This window comes from Erythrolamprus reginae, chromosome 3 (assembly GCF_031021105.1).
Source record: "Erythrolamprus reginae isolate rEryReg1 chromosome 3, rEryReg1.hap1, whole genome shotgun sequence".
Lineage (NCBI taxonomy): Eukaryota > Metazoa > Chordata > Lepidosauria > Squamata > Dipsadidae > Erythrolamprus > Erythrolamprus reginae.
The window spans coordinates 85130030-85147508 of NC_091952.1; the positions used below are offsets into that span (position 1 = coordinate 85130030).

General features: G+C 39.0%; 1 protein-coding gene across 5 annotated transcripts in view; it reads left to right on the forward strand.

The window, feature by feature from the left end:
* Positions 1-3360: 3360 nt before the first annotated feature.
* Positions 3361-17479, forward strand: part of DNAJC6 (DnaJ heat shock protein family (Hsp40) member C6) — a 96754-nt gene continuing 82635 nt past the window's right edge. For 2 of the 5 annotated variants that reach the window (XM_070746082.1, XM_070746086.1), the window contains exon 1: positions 3447-3551. In XM_070746082.1, coding sequence (XP_070602183.1) covers positions 3530-3551 — 22 coding nt within the window. In that variant the 5' untranslated portion in view covers positions 3447-3529. Of the gene's footprint in view, positions 3552-4573; positions 4932-17479 lie in introns of those variants that run through there. The other 3 variants (XM_070746087.1, XM_070746083.1, XM_070746085.1) reach the window with 3 other exon arrangements.

The window sequence follows — 17479 nt, forward strand, 5'->3', positions numbered from 1 at the left end:
TTTATTTTATTTATTTATTTACTTATTAGATTTGTATGCCGCCTCTCTCCGAAGACTCGGGGCGGCTAACAACAATAAAGAAAACAATGTAACAAATCTAATATTAAAAAGTAATCTAAAAAACCCCAATTTAAGAGACCAATCATACAAACAAGCATACCATGTATAAATTCTATAAGCCTAGGGGGAAGGGGAAAAATTTCAATTCCCCCATGCCTAACGACAGAGGTGGGTTTTAAGGAGCTTACGAAAGGCAAGGAGGGTGGGGGCAACTCTGATATCTGGGGGGAGCTGTTTCCAGAGGGTCGGGGCTGCCACAGAGAAGGCTCTTCCCCTGGGTCCCGCCAAATGACATTGTTTAGTCGACGGGACCCGAGAAGGCCAATTCTGTGGGACCTAACCGGTCGCTGGGATTTGTGCGGCAGAAGGCGGTCCCGGATTTGTGCGGCAGAAGGCGATCACTTGTGTCCATCCCAAAGCACTGGAGAAGTGGCCAAGAAAGATACATACTGTATTTTTCAGAGTATAAGATGCATCAAAGTATAAGACACACCTTAGTTTTGGGGGAGGAAAATAGAGGAAAAAAAATCTGCCTTCCAGGTAACGTCCTTAGTCTGGTCAGTTTCAGCACATTATTTTATTCCCTGGTTTGGGCTTAAACCCCCCCCCCCTTTATTCAGAGAGAGTAACTATGAAAGAGTCTACAAGCCAGTAAGAGCTGGAAACATTGTTAGTACCTTGTTAGGGCTGGAAAGAAACTTATTCAGAGCAAGCAGAGTAATGAAAAAAAGCCTTCAAAGACTTAGGGCTGGAAAAACATTCTTGGAGAGAGTAACATTGAAAGAGCTTGCAAGGTGAGAGCTGGGAAGATTGTTAGCACCTAGTTATGGCTGAAAAAAAAAAGCTTTGATAAACGCTACATCCAGAGTATAAGACACACCAACATTTTCAGTCTCTTTAGAGGAAAAAGATACATCTTATACTCCAAAAAATACGGTAAGCTCTAAACAAGTACAGTGATACCTTGTATTACAAACTTAATTGGTTCCTGGACGAGGTTCTTAAGGTGAAAAGTTTGTAAGACGAAACAATGTTTTCCATTGGAAAAGTGATTAATGCGTGCAAGCCCAAAATTCACCCCTTTTTCCAGCCGAAGCACCCATTTTTGTGCTGCTGGGATTCCCCTGAGGCTCCCCTCCATGGGAAACCCCACCTCCGGACTTCCGTTGCCAGCGAAGCACCTGTTTTTGCGCTGCTGGGATTCCCCTGCAGCATCACAAAAACACGGAAGTCTGGAGGTGGGGTTTCCCATAGAGGGGAGCCTCAGGGGAATCCCAGCAGCACAAAAATGGGTGCTTCGCTGGCAACGGAAGTCTGGAGGTGGGGCATCCCAGAGGTGGCAGTGGGTTTGTAAGGTGAAAATAGTTTGTAAGAAGAGGCAAAGAAATCTTAAACCCCGGGTTTGTATCTCGAAAAGTTTGTATGATGAGGCGTTTGTAAGACGAGGTATCACTGTATTTTGTTCTTTTGGATGCAGTTGTTTGTAAAACGAAAGAGAACCTGAAAAGTAAATACATATGCTGCATGCAAAGATAAACAATGACAAATCATGGTAGATAATGGTTTGTCAAATTGGACCTTTGCTGGAATGTTTCAGTTCACTTTTCTGATAGTCGCATTTTTGTACATAATAAGTCAATATGGATCCACTAATGGCTTAAAATAGCAGAGCATTATTGAATTCTTGGTATACCATGTACATATTAAAAGAGGAAAACAGAGTTTTCAGTTAAACGTTTACATGATTATATACGGGGAATTAAATATGAAAGGATTCAGTCAGAACCATTACAGACATCTGAAATCAAAACAATTTGAGCATGATACTTTGAATGACACATTCTCCTGTTAGATTTATATTTATCTCGTCACAATACAGAAAAAGGAAGGAAAGAAAAGGAAATCAATCTATTGTATTTGAAAAGTTGGATTAATTCTGCAATTGAAAATACTGAGTAAGGATAAAATATTAAGTTTTCAAGAATCATATTTTAACAATACATTTTAGATGTCTTCATGAAGCCTTGAATATTAGATGTCCTCACTGAAAGGCCTGGAAATTATAAAAAGGTAAAGTGCATGACACAACTAAAAGGTCAAGGGTCAAGGAGGGTAAAGGCAGAGAAAAGCATAAATAATCTATCTGGGAGAATTACAGCCAAGGTAATACACGTGACCACCTGCCAATTTATGGACAGGATATCCTTTGTCCATAAATTGGCAGGTGGTATCATTCAAGCGCCCAGATTAATAGCCAGATTTCATAGACAGCACCTGACTAAACCCTGTGTGTGTGTGTGTGTGTAGGAAACATGTGGATTGGAGATTCACCTTTGGTTTCTGTCTTCCAGGTGCTGTCTCAATGGTAGGGGGGCTGCATGTCAGCTCCAGTAAGCCTGCTTGTCTTTCGTGCTGGGGGAGAGACCGGTTATCTGACTGTAAGCCAATATGTGCTGTCCTTGGCTATCAGTGGCTGCATACCAATGACATCAGACAGCCCTGCATCTAACTGGAATAACCTCTGTTTCTACTTATGAGCCTGCCTGCTGATTACAATCCTGCTTGCAAGATTGGATGGCAATTAACCACTGGGGTGTGGCACGCGTATTATAAAAGGTGTTGGGGAGCACACAAACATAGAAACATAGAAGATTGACGGCAGAAAAGGACCTCATGGTCCATCTAGTCTGCCCTTAGACTATTTCCTGTATTTTATCTTAGGAAGGATATATGTTTATCCCAGGCATGTTTAAATTCAGTTACTGTGGATTTACCAACCACGTCTGCTGGAAGTTTGTTCCAAGCATCTACTACTGATGTAAATGTAACACTTTAATGCTACAAAAATTCTTAATTTTTTACTGGTGTTAAAAATGTAACTTTCCCCTCGCCCCTCTGCTAGACTATACTTTCATATTGTTTGTTGCTAAATATGCTAGTTATTTTTTAGGCCCAGGTAAATTTTAATAATTTTTGGAATGGCTTTCTGAGAAAATGACTGAAAACAGGATCATGATTTCTAAATCACAACTCAGCATAAGTGAGAATTGGATCAATCTTGACACAGCAAAGCCTTAGGGCTCCTTTTCCTTTATCTGATGTCCTTGCTGAGATTAACTAAATGAGTCAATTATCGTTTTCTTTTTCAACGAACAAGCGAAGCAGCGTCTATTGAAATGAACTGAGAACATCTTTGACTCCAGATCCTGTTCCATGCCAGATTTTATTAAATATGTTATGTCTTCTTGCATCCCATTCTTCCTCTGGCTCTCTATAATACAAACTATAACCCAGGACTGTGCATCGCTCCTGCAAATTAGCATCACGTCGCTTACCCTGGATGGAGAAACACAGCCTTTGTGACCTATGACTGGCTGTGAATGACAAATCAAAAGTCAGCATTTTAGGAATCAGCTGGGCTTTTCTCCCCCCCCTCCAGCTGAACTGCAGCAAGGAGAGGAAAGGGAGCATGAAAAAGTCAGAAAATAAAGGTAAGGAAAACCTATAACTGGGAACATACCCCGTGTTGCAAATAGATGCCTGAATGTATGTATTGGGTTATAGTGTTTGCTGTTTTGCTGAGTAACCTTTTTTTTTTCCTAAATGGAATTTTGGAATTCTACATCTTGAAAGCAAAACAAGCCTTGTTTAGAAATAAATGCAGTTATATAATATATAGCAGGGAATAGGCAGTGCATGGTATCTTACCCCAAATCTTTGCAATTGCTATTTTGAGAGATAGATTAGTACCATTTATTATCTATTTTTACATAACTGAAAAAAAATGATTTCTGTTACTGAAGTGGTCTTCAATCTGAGTTTGTTTGTACTTTGATGCTATCTTTATTACTACCTGCCGAGAATAATCGGATGGCTTGAAGTTTAAATAGTAACACCAGCTTCTGATTTGCAGGAGATACTTCTCTCCCCTTTAAAAGAAAACACAAATAATAGCGATGCTAAGGTGTTTTTTTTTAATGTTATGTCTGGATCATTTTTTATAATTGAATCAGTGAGATATTCTGAGCTCAAACATCTTGTCTTTACCGACCCTGTCCTTAATTCCAAATCGTACATCATTTCAAAATGCAACCTACATTAATCCAGCTTTGAAATTCACAAGAAAAAGATAAGTGAAGAATGGCTGTTTAGCAGAACGTAAATATGCAATGATGTGAAATAACAATTTTAAGGCTAGACGGCTGTACTTAAATTTGGATAGGAAGAGCTGGGCCCCTGCTATAGGGCCTCCTATTTAAAAAACATAAATATTCCTCTATCAAACAAAGAAATTGTATTAATCGAGATAGTCGAGGCCTCAGTTCCTTAAAGGGCAAGGGACCTGTAAATTTCAACCCCAGCTTCATTTGCCTGATAAAAGCTCTGTCATTCTGCTAGTTTAAAGTCTGCCAATAGCAGCTTGAAGACAATGCAGAGATGTGCTATATTTAGCCAACTGTGTTTTTTGGGGAGGTGGGAGGGAAACAGGAAGGTGCCAACACACAGCTGAGGCAGACCTGCTTTTATAAATCTCTTTAATGAGGAACTCTAGCGTTTTGCCCTTGATGCTTGTTTGTTTGTTTGCCTGCACGCCGATGGATGTGCGAGCAAATTGCTGGTGCTTTCTGTGCAGAGCTTTCATCCCGCTGAAAATTAATCCTCGGAGTAACAAGGCGGCCTACATATCATCCGTTGTGTAAATCTACCAGCAATTCGCCCCATCCTCCCATTTTTCTAAGCAGATATGTTCAAGTTGTTTGTCATGGTCGAATATTCCTTCCCAAAAACGATTCTTAGCTTGGGATGGAAATAACAATAAATTTGAAAGCATGAGTGAAGGGAATCTATCTCTGGTGATGAGCTGAATGTAGGTAAGTAAAGGGCAAATGGTTTTCTTCTTGGGTAGCTATCCAAACGTTGTGACAAATGTATTGGGATTGCATCTTAGGAGCGTGCCGGAGACTGGAGAAGGCTGAGATAGACATTGCAGGAAAGCCTTGCTGCCCATTTGAGCAGAATTACACCACGAGTCTTATCTTTTCTCTCTCTTGGGCTTAATAATATCTCTACCTAGCATAACATCACATTAAGGAGGTCAGTGAAGAGGGGTTAGTACCGGCAGCCAAATCAAATGGCAGTGCTTCTCGGGAGCCGTACCATTTTAGTTGCCAGGGGTGCATCTTGGAAGATTCCTCCCCAAATTCTGAGTCCTTTTCTGCCTGTACAAAACCAAGGCATATTCTGAGAAAAGATAACAGGAATAACCTCATTTTCCTTTGCTTTGCACATATGTGTTCATTGATAAGGCTCATCTTTCCCTTGTGATTTTTCCACAAGGATTTCTAAGCAGCATGCTCACCCTCTCATCTGTAGTGGTACAAACTCAATGGTAAACATAAAGGTAACTGCTCAACTTTTCTGTGTAGTTTTCCTGGCAACTGTACAGTAGATGAACAAGGATCTTTCCTCAGTTTTACCAGCCTTGGATATGTTTCCTTAATTTAGTTTACAGGCTTCGATTCCATCTTTGTTGCCCCTTCTAAAGTTAACCAAGCCTGAAATTCAACCAGGTGCTATTTTTCTAATGGGGTATTGAATATGGTAGCTAGAATTATTAGATTTGTTCTTACATTGTCTTTGTTATTGTTTTGAGCTGCCCTGAGTCTATGGAGAGGGGCAGCATACAAATCTAATAAATAATAATAATAATAATAATAATAATAATAATAATAATAATAATAATAATAATAATAGAAAACTAGCTCTTTTGGGAGATTTCCATGAAATCATCTCTATTGGAAAGGAAAAATAGTTAGTATTTGTGTGGGAGGAGCGGTCACTTTCTCCCTAGCATGGTATGTGACTCATGGCTGGTTTAATAGAAACTATCCTAGAATTCTGGGAGGTGAGTCATTTGCTTAAGCCATCTGGATGGATTATATAAACCTATTCCTTTTTATGGATGCCTTTGACAAGATAATTTTTTCCTGCATTTTGTTAGGGTCAGAAGCTACAATATGGTTGTATGATTTGAGCTACATAATTAATTACTGAATATATATATGAAGATGACACAGAGTACTGTATTTTTCAGAGTATAAGACACACCGGAATATAAGACACACCGGAATATAAGACACCCCTTAGTTTTGGGGGAGGAAAATAGGGGAAAGAATCTGCTTACCAGGTATTCATCTGGTAATCCTTAGTCTGGTCAGCTTCAGCACATTATTTTATCCCCTGCTTAAGGGCTTAATTTTTTTTTTTATTCTGAGAGAGTAACAATGAAAGAGCTTGCATGTCAGTAAGAGCAGGGAACATCATTAGCAGCTGGAAAGAAACAGTCCAAGCAAGTAGAGCAATGGAAAAAACCCTGCAAAGACTTAGGGCTTGGAAAACATTCTTCTTTGCAGAGAGTAACAATGAAAGAGCTTGGGAACATTAATAGCATCTGATTAGGGCTGGAAAGAAATATCTGGAGCAAGTAAAGCAATGAACCCCCCCCCTTACAAAGGCAGGGTTTGGAAAACATTCTTGACAGAGAGTAACAATGAAAGAGCTTGCAAGCCGGTAAGATCTGGAAACATCGTTAGCATCTGGTTAGGGCTGGAAAGAAACTTACTCAGTGCAAGTTAAAGCATAATTCCGGTCACAATTCAAAGTGTTGGTTATGACCTATAAAGCCCTTCATGGCATTGGACCAGAATATCTCTGAGACCACCTTCTGCCGCACGAATCCCAACGACTGATTAGGTCCCACAGAGTTGGCCTTCTCCGGCTCCCGTCGACTAAACAATGTCGTTTGACGGGTCCCAGGGGAAGAGCCTTCTCTGTGGCAGCCCCAATTCTCTGGAACCAGCTCCCCCCGGAGATTAGAACTGCCCCCACCCTCCTTGCCTTTCGTAAACTCCTTAAAACCCACCTCTGCCATCAGGCATGGGGGAATTGAGACATCTCCCCTGGGGCTATACAATTTATGTATGGTATGTTTGTGTGTATGTCTGCTTTAATAATGGGGTTTTTTAAAATGTTTTTTAAATTATTAGATTTGTCATGAATTGTTTTATTGTTGTTATGAGCCGCCCCAAGTGTACGGAGAGGGGTGGAATACAAATCTAATAAATAAATAAAGGAATGAATGAATGAAAAAACCCTTGCAAAGACTTAGGGCTTGGAAAACATTATTCGCAGAGAAAAACAATGAAAGAGCCCTTAAGGTAAGAGCTACATTCAGTATATAAGATGCACCCAAATTATAAGCCTTTTTTAGGGAGGAAAAAGTTGCGTCTTATACTCTGAAAAAAACCATTAATGCATTTAGAATTGCATGATTGGTAGATAATGCTGGATTATCTGAACTTCAAGTTGCATTTAGCCCCATAATTCTTTAGAGAAACCACTAACACGTGATATTAACAACTTATGGTAGCAAATGATAGATATATTTTACTCCTTCCTTTTATTTCTCTAAACCTTTTTGATAATAATTAATTATACTGCCTCTCAGTTTGCTCTTCTGCAGCCAAATTTATATGCATTTTTAAAAATCATTCTTGATAGAACTTTTTCCCCAATCTTCTCAAAATATGAATGGTTTTCCCTCTGAACCTATTGTGGTGGTCAGTTGCACAGTCAAACAGATGTTTAGACTGGATTTGATAATTATTTGATTTTGATCCTGCATTTATTATTGTTTATAAAATAACTCATGGTGGCAAACATACTTAATATTCCTTCCTCCTATTTTCCCTACAACAAACTGTGAAATGGGTTGGATTGAGAGAAATTGCCCAAAGTCACCCAGTTAGTCTTTACGCCCAAGGCAGGACTGGAACTCAGACACTTTTGGATCCCAGGTCGGCATCTTAACCACTAGACCCGTGATGGCGAATCTGTGGCATATGTGCTACAGGTGGCATGCAGAGCTATATCATAGGGCAGTGTTTCCCAACCTTAGCAACTTGAAGATATTTGGACTTCAACTCCCAGAATTCCCCAGCCAGCAAATGTCATAGGGCATGTGAGGTGTTGCCCTATTCAGCTCCAGCATGCATGTGAGTCCTAGCCAGCTGATTTTTAACCTGGCGGAAGGCCATTTTACCCCCCGCAGGCTTCAGAAAAGCTTCCCTAAAGCCCCAGAGTGCAAAAAAACACCCAATGGAAAAACTGGAAGTTCGGAAAAAGGGACTTCCGGTTTGCCCATTGTGCTGTGGGTTGTTTTTTTTGCACTGTGGAGGCTTCAGTGAAGCTTCCTGAAGCCCAGGAGGGTGAAAAACAGCACAATGGGCAAACCGGAAGTCCCTTTTTCTGAACTTCCGGTTTGCACATTTGGCTGTTTTTTTCACCGTTTGTGACGTTCCATGCGCGGGGAAGGGAGGGTGGATTGTGTGCATGCACAGGGGCAGTGCAGATGGGAGTGCACATGCGTGGGAGGGAGGAAATAGGCAGGGACACATCCTGGACACCCCCCCCAGTAATGGGCAGCCCATTTTTTTCTGCCACACTGTGGGTGTGGCTTATTTTGTAGGTGTGGCTTGATGGTCATGTGACTGGGTAGGAGTGGCTTGCCGGCCATGTGACCAGGTGGGAGTGGCTTGAACGATCATCATTGTTCAAGTGAACTGTTAAGTCCTCGGCTTACAACATCATCAGTGTCACTCTCTGGGGTAACAATTTGCTTTGTGTTTCACGCGCTCTCCTTCCTGGGTTGCCCCCTGCTTCAGGCTGGGTAGGTAGGCAAATGGGTGCTGATCAGCTGTTGAGAAAAGAGGCGGGAGGAAAAGGGACCCCTGCCACTCCTGCCAGTGCTGGTCTCCCTGCCGCTTTCCAAGGAAGAGGAGGATGGGAGGGAGGGATAGTCAGCTGGAGCTGGGCACACAGCTTCATTTCTGCCGATGGAACTGTTTTCCACCCCATCCTGCCTGCTTCCCACCCCTGCCCACACCCTTTCGGAATGTGGGCCAAAAAACTTTCATCATCACTGCACAAGACCAAACTTATTCCAATTTGTCAATGTCTTTTAAAGTTGCAATATTCCAAGTTTGGCTTGCCCAAGGCAGAATAATAATATGTGATCAGTGTATTGTGTTAAGTGTAGTTTCTGTGATCTGGATTCTACAGCATGTGCCTGTTAACACAGTTAATAGAGCTCTAAATAGCATCTGCCTTTTAGCAGCTGCATCACACCACTGTCATATGTTCAACTTGTGATTTTTTTGAACACCCAAATCTTTTTCACCTGCACTTCTGCAAAGCCAGGTCTCCTCCATCTAATATTCATTTCTTACATGTTTTTCTCCCCAGTTTCAAGGTTTCATGTAACTCCCTCATATGCTTTTCAGACTACTGTTCAAGCCTACTGAATCTTGTCTTTCTCTTCTGAAGTCCTAGCCACTCCTCCTATGTTTAAATCATCTGGAAATTTGATAATCATCCCCTTAATCATTTCATCCAGGTCATTAATAAAAAATGACAAATAGCCCTGGGCATTGCACTTAATCTCTCTCTCCCCCCTCCATCTGTTCAGTTTTCACCTGTAACTCAGAAACTGCAAAAGTGCTTTGTGATTTCATATTAATGTTCTCCATTCTTTCTGATTTATTTATTTATTTATTTATTTATTTATTTATTTATTTTCCCAATACACAAAACACATCAAGGGGAATGGGCATGAAGTATTACATACAAGGAAAAGATATGAAAATGGACGAGAAGATATATGAAAGGGAGGAAAGATATATGACATATGGGATAAGGGGAGACAAATTGGACAGGAGACGAAAGGCACACTGATGCACTTATGTACGCCCCTTACTGACCTCTTAGGATCCTGGCGAGGTCAATCGTGGATAGTCTAAGGGTGAAATGTTGGGGTTAGGGGTTGACACTACTGAGTCAGGTGATGAGTTCCACGCTTCGACAACTCGATTGCTAAGGTCATATTTTTTACAGTCGAGCCTGGAGCGATTAACATTGAGTTTGAATTTGTTGCGTGCTCTTGTGTTGTTGCGGTTGAAGCTGAAGTAGTCATCGACAGGCAGGATGCTGCAACATATGATTTTGTGGGCAATACTTAGTTTGTGTTTTAGGCGTCGTAGTTCTAAGCTCTCTAGGCCTAGGATTGAAAGTCTGTTTTCATAGGGCATTCCGTTTCGAGTGGAGGAGTGAAGGACTCTTCTGGTGAAGTATCTTTGGACGTTTTCTAGGGTGTTGATGTCCGAGATGTGGTGTGGGTTCCAGACAGATGAACTGTATTCAAGGATCGGTCTGGCAAATGTTTTGTAGGCTCTGGTGAGATTGCCGGAGCAGAAGCTGCGTAGGATCAGGTTAACAATTCTGGAAGCCTTTTTGGCGATGTTGTTGCACTGGGCTTTGGCACTTAGGTCGTTTGATATTAGTATTCCAAGGTCTTTAACTGAGTGGGGTTTGACTGTGATATTTTGTTTATTCAGTTTGTATGTGAGGTTTGGATTCATTTTGCCGATGTGGAGGGTAGAGCATTTATTAGTTGATACTTTACAATTTCTTACTAGAATAGTTTCATCATATAATCTAAACCATTGTTCCTCAATATGGGGCCCATGCCCCATAGGGGGGCAATTTGATTTTTAATTTTTTAATAGGGGCAATTGGAACCTTGTTTAAACCAAGTTAATGGACTTTTTGGCTTCCTCTGTGTGAGTAGTTCACTTTTTGAATAAGAAGAATTATGTGTCATGGGGGGGGGGGAGGGCTCAGGATTTTGGAGATGCTTAGGGGGGGCCTGGCCCAAAAAAGGTTGGGGACTTCCAGTTGCTTACTTTACAATCCATTTTACAGAGTCATCTTTTTGAGGAAAATAAGAGAAGGAATGTGTATTATGTGTATTTGCCACCTTGAATTACTTATAAAAGTAATAAAGGAGAGATTAAAAAAATAAGATCAATCAATAAATAAAGTTTATAGTGTAATGTTGTAACTAACATATCTTCCTCAGCTCTTCTGCCATAACGTCTCTGTTGTTCTTACAACTTTTATTGGGCACTCTTGTGGTTTCTGCCTAGGCTGAAAATTGCCTCACGTGTAGGTTGGACAGGAGATCTTGGATGATATACGAGAGCCGTTTCAGCAAGAACCAAGTAATAATTCTGTTCTTCTGCTTTCTGAATCTGTCCTATAACTAATATAGGACTATTGGTAGGACTATTGATCTGTTTTTCACACTTCATTGAGTTACCATTTGGCTTGGTGTTGTAAGGCTTGATTTAAATTCCTTGGTTGAGAGTATCTGAGAAACGTGAGCAAATCCAGCATTGTTGTAAGACTAGACCATAGATAATCCATTTTGTGGCGTGTTCTTGAGAGGAATCTGGAAGTATGTATGTGTGTAAATATCTATAGTAGAAAATAGGCTTCAGTATAAAGTTCACAAAGTGTTATATGGTGCTCCTTCTTTCTTTAATTTTATTAAATACAGTGGTACCACTACTTACGAACTTAATTTGTTCCGTGACCAGGTTCTTAAGTAGAAAAGTTTGTAAGAAGAAGCAATTTTTCCTATAGGAATCAATGTAAAAGCAAAGAATGTGTGTGATTGGGGAAACCACAGGGAGAGTGGAGGCCCTGTTTCCTCCCAGGAGAGTCCTAGAGAGGCCCCACGGAGGTTTCTCCCTGCCTTTTACGGTTACAGTTTTGGAGGCTCGGGTTTGTAAGTGGAAAATGGTTCTTGAGAAGAAGCAAAAAAATCTTGAACACCTGGTTCTTATCTAGAAAAGTTCATAAGTAGAGGCGTTTGTAGGTAGAGGTACCACTGTAAATTAAAATTCAACCCTTATTATTTTTATACATAATTCAAGCGGTATTATTTATACATAATTCATACCTAGTACTCCCTTCCTCCTATTTTCCCAGTATAACCCATCCTGTGAGGTGGGTTGGGTTGAGAGAAAGTGAATCCTTTTCGGAGCTTGGTTTTTTTCTTGCAAATGTTTCATTACCCAATCTATCAGTAGGTAACATCGGTGCTAGTCACAACCAAGCTCAAAGATCAATCCTGAGCTACACATATTCTCGACGGTTTTGTGATTCAAGACCAATAGACCCCCCTGGACCTATATATACGAACGAGACACTTCACCCAAAACTCTGCTGAAGATATTATCTAGTTTGGTAATGAAACTTCTGGGAGTCAAACTGCAAAATTCAGAGGACAAATCTACAAATAATCTCATTTATTGGATTCCATCTCCTCCATGCATTCATGTTCTTAGAAGATAACTTAGCCTTAATGCTGTATTTCGAGATACATTGTTATGTGGGCTGTTCTATCTATTAGATACCCATTTAAAGGCACTAAAACCCAGTCATCACTTTAACAGAGATTCAGTAGGACTTACTGGAGCGATGTCAGTATTTCATCCCAAACCACAATAATTTTCAATCTTATAAAGGCATGTTCCTAAACAAACAAAGCAATTTCCTCAGGGGTGAAATTCAAAATTTTACCCTATCGGTTTTATGAGCATGGCAGGGGAAGGATACTGCAAAATCTCCATTCCCCACCCATTCTTGGGCCAGCTAGAAGTGGTTATTTGCCGGTTCCCTGAACTACTCAAATTTTCCACTACTGGTTTTCCAGAACTTGTCAGAAAATGCTGAATTTCACCCCTGAATTTCCTCCATTTGAACCAGTCTTCCCCAAACTGTCTGGAGATAATGAAACAACAACCACAGAGTTGGTCTCCTCCGGATCCTGTCAACTAAACAATGTTGTTTGGCGGGACCCAGGGGAAGAGCCTTCTCTGTAACGGCTCCGACCCTCTGGAATCAGCTCCCTCCAGAGATTAGAACTGCCCCCACCCTCCTTGCCTTTCGTAAACTCCTTAAAACCCACCTCTGCCCTCAAGCTTGGGGAAAGTGAAACATCTCCCCCTGCCTATGTAGTTTTTGTGTATGATGACTGTATGTATGTTTTTATATATTGGGGTTTCTTGTTTTTTGGACTTTTTAAAATGTATTATTGTTATTTTAGATTCCAACTATTAGATTTGTTATTATATATTGTTTTTATCATTGCTGTGAGCCGCCCCATGTCTACAGAGAGGGGCGGCATACAAATCTAATAAATAATAATAATAATAATTTATCACATCTGGAAGCCTTGTGTTACTGAAGGATAATGCAGAGGAGTTTCCAATAGGCTTATAAGAAAGAGTTACAAGAAAACCAAGGAAAGGGAAAATATTTCTAACCATAAGAGAACAGAACATTTAAAGAAGCTAGAAATATTGTTTCTACTAAATATCTGAAGAAATATTAATGATGAAATTTAATTACCGTACATGACAATTGGTTCAACTGGATGACAAAACTAGAATAGTATGCAGGGGGAAGAATGAACTACTTACCAACAAAATATTTGTATTTTATTGTACTAAAATAGAAGGTGTATTGCACTGATGAATGTATGTGGAGAGAGGAAAAATAAAAAAAAAATCCTATCCCCCCCAAAAAAGAACATTTAAAGAAGCTTTCCTCAGTGTGTCCATAAATTATATATTCCCAAAATATGTGAAGAATTAATAATTTACAAATGGGTGGAAAAAATGTGAAAAACCTTTAGATAATGTTTTACCTAAATTATACAGCTGTCTTGTGGCTTATCTTGTATTTTCTTGTTAGATTCATTTATACCATTATACATTGGAAGAAACACCATAAGGTCAGACATAATTGTCTTCCTCCCCTGCATATTTTGTCCATATTCCTCCTATTTGAGAAGAACCAATAATTCCCTTTCCAATTTAGTTCATTTGAATTTTGCACATATCAATATAGCAATCTTTAAAGGGCAAAATGATTTGGCACCAAAATCCTTTGTAAATTGCTGCTTCATGACAAAATTTCCAACAAAATTAATTTTCATCTATATTAAAAAAAAGAAACTAAGCCATTAGTACATCCTTATAAAGAGCTATAAAATTCAATAGTGGAACAAAATGGTTCCATTTAACAATTATTTAAGAATGTATTGATTCCCTCCCACCTTTTTCAACTTGCCTTTCCTGGTATATGCCTTACCAAATTGCATTCTTTTGAATGAAGAGGAGAAATAGCTACCGTGTTTCCCCAAAAATAAGACAGCGTCTTATATTAATTTTTGCTTCCAAAGATGTGCCACGTCTTATTTTCAGGGGATGTCTTATTTTTTTCCAATGAATTGTATCCTGTATCCTGCTGCAGCAAAAATGCATCTAAACACTAAGCTGCATGTTGGATGCATGTTGGATGTATTTTGAATCTGATTAATGCAGCTTTTTGGGATGCAATTTATGGACAGCAGTGTTATATACTGTATGTTCTGTTCGGGAATGCTGTGAAATGAAACATCTCCTATGTCTTACTTTCGGGGGATGCCTTATATTAGGCAATTCTACGAAACCTCTCCTATGTCTTACTTTCGGGGGTGACTTATTTTGGGGGAAACAGGGTATGTGATATGCACATTGAAATTACACTGTAGCATTGGCAAATTTTAAACATTAGAATGGCCAGATCTAAAAGGCTTGTGTTCCTTTAATAAGGGAATTGGAAAAAGAGAATTGCAAGTGATGTAGTTTTGTGATAAGCAACATTTGGTGGGTGGGTATAATTCTCTGCCTCTTTGTTTCTCTTTCAAAACTGTAAAAGGCTCTGGAATCCTACTATTTTTAAAAAACTTTGTCATGCTGTTTAAAAAAGGAAGAAAAATCTTGGTTTGGCAAAACAATGAAGACACACTAAAACTGGATGGGATGTTGATGATATTAGAAAAGAATTTTAGAATAAGATTATAGCTGTTTGAGGAAAAAGTCTGCTAGATAGCCAAAATGTTGGTTTTGTTCCCATCCGATTTTCATGGGCCTATTCATCATAAGATATCTGAAATATGGATTTTTTTAATGGTTCAGAAATGCACGTCAAATGCTTCCTATTCTCACATTGTAGTTCTCACATAATCAGAAAACAGCCTCTTCCAGGTTGGTGGGTTACTATTTAGCATAGCTAAGCATGGTACTGAAAAGAGTTGTAGCCCAAGACATCTTTGCTACATGCTGGCTCAGGAATTCTGAAAGTTGAAGTCTACAGGCCATAATTGCCCATCTCATTAGCCAGTAACAGCACTAAAAATTGTAATGTGGTTCCTTGGTCAAGATATGCACTGCTCAAAAAAAAAAAGAGGGGGACACTTAAACAACACAATATAACTCCAAGTAAATCAAACTTTGGTGAAATCAAACTGTCCACTTAGGAAGCAACACTGATTGACAATCAATTTCACATGCTGTTGTGCACATTCAACTTTGTACAGAACAAAGTATTCAATGAGAATATTTCATTCATTCAGATTTAGGATGTGTTATTTGAGTGTTCCCTTTATTTTTTTTTGAGCAGTACATATTCAAAACAATTAAACCCTGACTATTTTAGGATCTAGAGTAATTACCACTGAACAGATAAAAATCAAATGTATAGTTATAGTGAACCATGCCCTGAGAACCCATTTTTAGTTGTTTGTTAAAAAACCATGGTTTTGTTGGTATGAAAATCATACAATACACAAATGCCTCTGAGCATGTATAAAATATTAGATCCTGTATAAGAGTTGAATATAGGGAGACCAATCCACACTCATATTATTATTTTTCTGTCTGGAACTGCCACCTGCACTGTAAAAACGTGAACTCTGGAGATTGTATGACCTTTTATATAATATTTTATTTGTTTCTGTTGCTAAAAATATTGATAGAAGCATAGGAAAGGACTGGAGAGTGTTAACAGCTGGAAGTTTGGAAACACAACTGGAGAGTCTTTTAAAAGTTGGAGGCAAAACTATCAAGTTATATTTTGTTAAGGTGCACCTTGGATAATTATGTTAACAGCTGAAAGGCAGAAATAAGTCTTGTCTGCAATTATCAATAATATGATATAAACTGGTACTGAAATAGATTTATAGACTGTAATTTTCAGGGAGCTCAGTTCAGATTTTACATCTTGTAGTTCAATAAAAACTACTACAGTATCTAATCCAGTCTACTATCCTACTTTGACTGTCCTCCGGGATGACTGATCTGCCATAACATTTTCAATTGGAAGTCTATAGAAAGCCCTGATAGACTAGGGTTTTACCCAAGATTTTATACATCCTTATGAGAACATAAGCTGCAGACATATCCATTGAATGCTGATGGATACTGTTTTCATGTCCTATTTAAATTTTTTAATATGAACTGGATTGAAACAAGCAAGGGTAGGAAAACATTCTAGTCTAGAATGTCCCAGTCTAAAATGCCAGCCAATAATATTTTTGGACACTTTTTCTCTCTCTTAGAATCCAATGCAGAAACAGTGATTTTTTTACTATGGATATTTAAATTGTGCCTGCAGCTTCTATATTTGTAAATTCCAATAAAAACAAAGCACCTCTGAAGATTTCCTAAAGAAAACCAATTTTAATTAAGTGTACAGTGTTCCCTCGCTTTTCGCGGGGATGCGTTCCGAGACCGCCCGCGAAAGTCGAATTTCCGCGAAGTAGAGATGCGGAAGTAAATACACTATTTTTGGCTATGAACAGTATCACAAGTCTTCCCATAATACTTTAAACCCCTAAATTGCAATTTTCCATTCCCTTAGCAACCTTGTTTATTTATTAAAGTTTATTAAAAAAAATTATTAAAAGCAGATGAAAGTTTGGCGATGACATATGACATCATCGGGTGGGTAAAACCGTGGTATAGAGAAAAAAACCCACGAAGTATTTTTTAATTAATATTTTTGAAAAACCGTAGTATAGACTTTTCGCGAAGTTCGAACCTGTGAAAATCGAGGGAACACTGTACTCCTAGAATTTCTGTCTGCATGAATGGGTAGGATTGGAAATGGATTAGAGATGAATTAGAACTATTATTATCAATTTTATTTTCTGCCTGTCTTGCAGTTTGAAGTAACACCGACCAGCTATAAGATGTATAAATTTATACAAATCCTAGGGATATAATTTAAAGAAATCCAATTACAATTTATGAAACAGAAACCATTCCTTGGAAGATGTACTAATTATTAGTATAAAATGACAGCAAATACAGACCTTATATTATTGCAGGGAGTTTTACTTATTGTTCTACTAGTTGCCTAACTATCCTATCTACCTGCATTCCAGGTAGCAGTCTGTTATATAGACCACTAACATTTATTGTATGGATAAAAATGCGGCAACATTTTGAATGATATTAGTATAACCAGCGAAAGGCTTCATGAGATACTTCATTGCATATATTCACTGTATCTTCTATGTTTCTGGCTCTGATGATAGTGATAAGGAAAGACTAGATGGCAGAGAGTTGGCCAATTTCTCACTTTTTGTAGGATACAAAGATAAAAGGAAACTTAGGCTACAAGGAAG